The sequence below is a fragment of the Fukomys damarensis genome, unplaced genomic scaffold (genome assembly GCF_012274545.1).
Source record: "Fukomys damarensis isolate Sample0158 unplaced genomic scaffold, DMR_v1.0_HiC HiC_scaffold_37, whole genome shotgun sequence".
NCBI lineage: Eukaryota > Metazoa > Chordata > Mammalia > Rodentia > Bathyergidae > Fukomys > Fukomys damarensis.
In genome coordinates, this window is record NW_022900949.1 from 8,293,742 (window position 1) to 8,298,864 (window position 5,123).

The 5,123-nt window shown below is 57.3% G+C and overlaps 2 protein-coding genes across 2 annotated transcripts in view; both read left to right on the forward strand.

Annotated features, from left to right (window-relative positions):
- Plin3 (perilipin 3) overlaps positions 1–4,766 on the forward strand; it is a 22,476-nt gene extending 17,710 nt beyond the window's left edge. The window contains exons 10-11 of the mRNA XM_010635082.1: positions 3,691–3,762; positions 4,728–4,766. Coding sequence (XP_010633384.1) covers positions 3,691–3,762; positions 4,728–4,766 — 111 coding nt within the window. The remainder of the gene's footprint in view (positions 1–3,690; positions 3,763–4,727) is intronic.
- A 96-nt stretch (positions 4,767–4,862) lies between these two features.
- Positions 4,863–5,123, forward strand: part of Ticam1 (toll like receptor adaptor molecule 1) — a 2,328-nt gene continuing 2,067 nt past the window's right edge. The window contains exon 1 of the mRNA XM_010635083.3: positions 4,863–5,097. Within this exon, the coding sequence (XP_010633385.1) occupies positions 4,863–5,097 (235 nt within the window). The remainder of the gene's footprint in view (positions 5,098–5,123) is intronic.

Consider the following 5,123-nt stretch of genomic DNA (forward strand, 5'->3'; position numbering starts at 1 on the left):
GGGGGGGCAGCATCCGGAAGAGGTGGCGACCTGGCTTATTCATTTACCATCTACACACTGGGGCATCTGCTGTGACCCCAGACGAGCTCGTGGGCGCACGGTAGGGGAAGGTGCGCAGGCCAGACTGGGAGAGCAGCTGTCCGGAATTTATGCCCGCTCTGCCAGGAGCTCGCACGTAGTAAGTGCTCAGTGAAATCGCTCAGGCTTCACGCTGCTCAGGAGGAGGGCTCAGGCTTTCCAGGGTAAACTCCTGCTCCGCGGGACCCTGGGCAGCACCGGCCCAGGTCTGTGGCTCCTCTCCCATCTGTCAGAGCGCAAACAAAACAGTCCTAACCTTAGCAGTGATCTCTGCTTGTACAGCAGTGCTCTGGGAGGCTGAGGCAGGAGGATCACAAGTTGGGTCCAGCCTGGGCAATTTATCAATTTAGGAGACTCTTGTCTCAAAATAAAAAATAAAAAGGGTTGTGGGGGTGGACCTCAGTGTGAAGGCCCTGGATTCAAACCCCAGTACAAGGGAAAAAATTCATACAAAATAAAATAAGAATTGTGGCCTTGTTAGGGAGGAAGGATTGAGGAGCTCGGAGAGTCATTGAGGGCTTCCCGTGAAACTGGGTTCCGTTCTATTGCACTGATTGGTTCAGTCAATCTGTAGTCTTTATTAAATACCTACTGTGTGCGGGACATTGCCGTCTGTTGGATGTGTTCAGTCAGCATATATTAGGTACCTACTGTGTGCCTGGTTCTCTAGATACGAGCCATGAACCTGGCAGAGCCGTCTCCCTCCCCTGGCCCAGAGAGGTACTCACCCCAGCAAGCAAGGGTGGCCCCTCCAGGAGCCTAAACCAGGTGCTCTACAGTAAAAGGGGGTCAGAGAGGGAGAACAGGGTGGGCATGTGGGGTGTGTGTGAGGTTGACCCAGATGCAGAGGTGGCGGCCAGCGGAGGAGGCTCAAGGCAGCGAAGGATTTCTGGGAAAGGGTGTGCCAGGCTGGGGGCACGGCAGGTGCAAAGGTCCTGGGGTGGGTAGTTCTGTGTTTAATTAGCAGAGTAAGGAGGAGGAAGAGGAGTCTTCCTGGACACAGCCGAGCGCCTCCCACCCCATCTCGGGCCAGGGCCCAGGGCTTCCTCTCCACATTATCTCCAGAGTCAGCCCCTCACCCTTCCTTGGGACTCTTCTGTGTCATCCCCTGCCTGAGCTAGCTCAGTCCCCTCCGCTGGTCCCTGCTCCTGATCATGACCTGTCCTCATACAGCAACCACCAGAGGGCGCCGTGAGCACCGAGTCCGGTTCTTCCCCTCCGCAGCTCTTCCGCCTCCCTGGGCCAAAGCCCCAGACCTCCTGCAGCACACAGGGCTCTGCGGGGCCGCCCTCCCTGCCTCCGCGCCTCCCTCTGCTGCCCCAAGGCTGTGCCCTCCACCTGGAATTCTTTGCCCTCAGATTTCCGCCTGCCTCGCTCCCTGCCCTCCTCTGCTGGCACTGGGCTGTTGGCTGCAGTCCTGTCTTGAGCCCAGTCTAACCCCAGGGCCTGGCTCATTTCCTTCGTGGCATTTTCATTCTCGAAATGATCTCGTGGTTGTTCTCTCGTTTCCTCTTGCTCTCCCTGGACGGGATCCCCGGCTGCGCGAGGGCGAGGGCGGAGGCAGAAGCTAGTTCCGCCTAGGCCGGGGCAGCCTTGGCAGACTGCGTGGGCACAGAGAGAAGGGGACTGGACCTCCCAGTCCGGGTTTCAAAAGAAGAAAAGAGCCGGGCGTGGTGGCGCACGCCTGTCATCCCAGCACTCGGGAGGCTGAGGCAGGAGGATCGCTGTGAGTTCGAGACCAGCCTGGGCTACACAGTGAGTTCCAGGTCAGTCTCAACTACAGAGTGAGACCCTGTCTCAAAAAAAAACAAAGAAAGGGCCGGGGATTTACCTCAGTGGTTTCACCGCCTTCCTCCCAAGCTCAAGGACCTGAGTTTGATCCCCGGTACAAAAAAAAAAAAGAAGAAAAGAGCTGGCACACACCTGTGATTCCAGCACCCCGGAGGCTGAGGCAGGAGGATCACAAGTGCAAACCCAGCCTGGGCAATTTAGTGAGCTCCTGACTCAGAATAAAGAGGGCTTGGGATGCGGCTCAGCGCGGAGGCTCTGGGTTCCATCACCGGTGCTGCGCAAGGAGACAGATATTTTTCACACACGCGCTGCAGCTGGCAGGGGCAGAGGCGCTCGTTTCTGCCCAGCGCTGCCCTCACCCTGGGATGACTGTGTCTTTCCAGGCGCCGGCGCCTCAGCCTCTCCCCCCTAATCCTGTCCGCTGAACATGGCCCAACTGTTTACTTTCCATGGGACTCGGGAATGCGCACCTTTACACAGAGCCTCCTCTGTTCCACCCTGGCAGAGAAGGCCACGCAGCCTCACTCTTACGCTGCTGCCAACAGCGGCCTCCATGAATCTGAATTGTGTTTTGTTTTTCCTTTTCCCCCTCCCCAGTACTGGGTATTAAACCCAGGGCCTTTTCACTGAGCTATGTATTCAGCCCTTATTATTTTTGATCTTGAGACAGGGTCTTGCTAAATTGCTAACTTGCCCAGACTGGGCTTGAACTTGTGATCCTCCTGCCTCAGCCTCCCAGATACTGGGCCACTGCGTCCACATGGTTTAAATTTTTACATTTTCAGCAGACCCACTGGGCCCAAGGGCAAGCTCATGACTCCAGTAAAGAGAAGAGGAGGGGCTGGGAGGGCTGGAAGGGAGCGGCATGCAGCGTCGGCACCCGGAAGTGGGGACCCAGGCAGGCAAGGACAGAGGGAGAGCTGAGGGGGCACCAGGCAGCTGTCTGGGTGACCTGACAATCAGCCGGTGAGTTGTCCAGTGGGGCAGGGAGGGGAGGGGAGATCGGGACGGAAGTGGTGAATGAGGAAAGCCCACCGCTAGGGCCACGGGTGACTGGCACCCGGAAGAAAAGCAAGGCGGGGACCAGTGGGGAGCGGGGTGCATCTGAGCAACATGAGTTGCTCAAAAAGAGCGGGGGATGGGGGTGGGATGTAGCTCAGTGTGAAAGCCCTGGGTTCCATCCCAAGTGTGAAAAAAAGAAAAAATTCTGATTAGACAAGGAGCTCTTTGTTTTATCAGTGAAGAGGTCATCTTTTGGTTTGGCCCAGGGGCTCCCCAGGGCACTGCACCCCGAGCTGGGCAATCTCTGTGGAGTCCTGGGCACTGCAGCCTCCATCTGCCTGTGCCAGGAGCCTCCGTGTGACCACCTCAGGCGTCCCAAATGGCCCAGTGACCTTGGTGTGAGCTGGCTTCAGGCTGCTGTCCCCGTGGCGGGTGCTAGGGCAGGGACAAGCAGCAGGGCTCAGTCTGGCCAGGCTGAGGGGTAGATAAAATATGTTGGTGCAGCCAGGCGTGGTGGCACACGCCGGTAATCCCAACACTCGGGAGGCTGAGGCAGGAGGATCACTGTGAGTTCGAGACCAGCCTGGGATACATAGTGAGTTCCAGGTCAGTCTCAACTACATAGTGAGACCCTGTCTCAAAAACAAAAATAAAACAAAAAAACATTGGTGCCCAGAATGGGCTGAGCAGGGGCTGGTTCCTGCCCTGGGGGATTGGTGGGCATTCTTGGGAAGAGGACCCCGGTCTCTGGACCCCGGTCTACTCAGGGGCAACACTGAAGGCCAGGCCCATCCGATATCCACTCACACCCCCCCCCAGCTCTTTGCCAGCTACCTGCGCTGTGTTCTGGCCTCCCGAAGTGTGCAGAAGGAACCCGGCCTCCACTATCAGGTGCCCACCGCCTGCTGGGAGTCAGGCAGTAAATGTGAAAGATTTGTTTGTTTGTTTTGAAACAGGGTCTCACTATGTAGTTGAGACTGACCTGGAACTCACTATGTAGCCCAGGCTGGTCTTGAACTCACAGGGATCCTCCTGCCTCAGCCTCCCGAGTGCTGGGATGACAGGCATGCACCACCACGCCTGGCTGAAAGATTTAACATGCAGGAAAAGTTCACATCTGGGATTTGGCTCAGTGGGGAGCCCTTGCCTAGCATGTGCAAAGGTCCTGGGTTCCATCTCAGCACACCCCCCCCATGCACACAAATACTCATTCAGTGGGAAAGTCTATGGTGGTGACAACTGACAAAGGGGACAGGGGAGAGGCAGGCAGGATCCAGGGTGGTTTTGGAGGCCTCTCTGAGACAGTGCCATTGCACCTGAGAATTGAATGATGAGGCTAAGCTCCCTAGGGAAGCCTAGGGACAGAACGCACCACCTGGAGGGGATGCAGAACCTAGTTTGGCATTTCAGAGAAATGCAGGGAAGACAGTCATTCCCGTGTGGCTGCCCAGTTAGACACAGAGCCAGTGTGCAGTGAGAGTTTGTTCGTCCTACTGATCTTGTTAGCTGCATGGGTTAGCAATGGCCAAGTAATAAATTTCCCCGGGACTTCTGGAGTGAAAAAATTTTTTTTTTTTTTTTTTTTTTTTTTTTTTTTTTTTTTTTTTTAGTACTGGGGCCTGAACCTGGAGCCTTCACAATGAGGTGCACCCCAGCTCTTTCTATTTTTTATTTTGAGACAGGGCCTCACTGTGGCTCAGGTTGACCTTGAACTCACTATGTAGCCCAGGCTGGCCTCAAACTTGCAGCGACCCTCCTGCCTCAGCCTCCCGAGTGCTGGGGTGACAGGTGTGCAGTGCCACCCCCGCCTTTGCTGCTGCATTGGTGGTAACTGGGTGCTCTCCTGTCTCCTGTAGGTCCCCCGGGTCGCCCTCCCACAGACCTGGGCGCAGTGATAAGTAGGGGCCGAGGGGCGAGCAGGAGGCTGCCATCTGGAACATGTCGCCACCAGCCCCAGCCTCTGCTGCCCACAGCCGCACCGTCCTGTGCCCATGGCCTGCCCTGGCCCGTCCTTGCCCGGCGCCTTTGACCTCCTAGCTGCCACTGGGCCGGATGAGCTGGTGGCCCTGCGGCACAAGCTGCAGACGGTGTACAGAGGCCGTCGTGGTGCCGACCTCCTGCACACCATGGTGCTGCTGCAGCTGGGCCGGGGCACCGAGGCCCGGATCTCGCTGGATGCCCTGAAGGCGGACACCGTGGCCCGGGCGGTGGCCCGCCAGTGGGCTGGTGTGGACAGTGCAGAGGACCCCGAG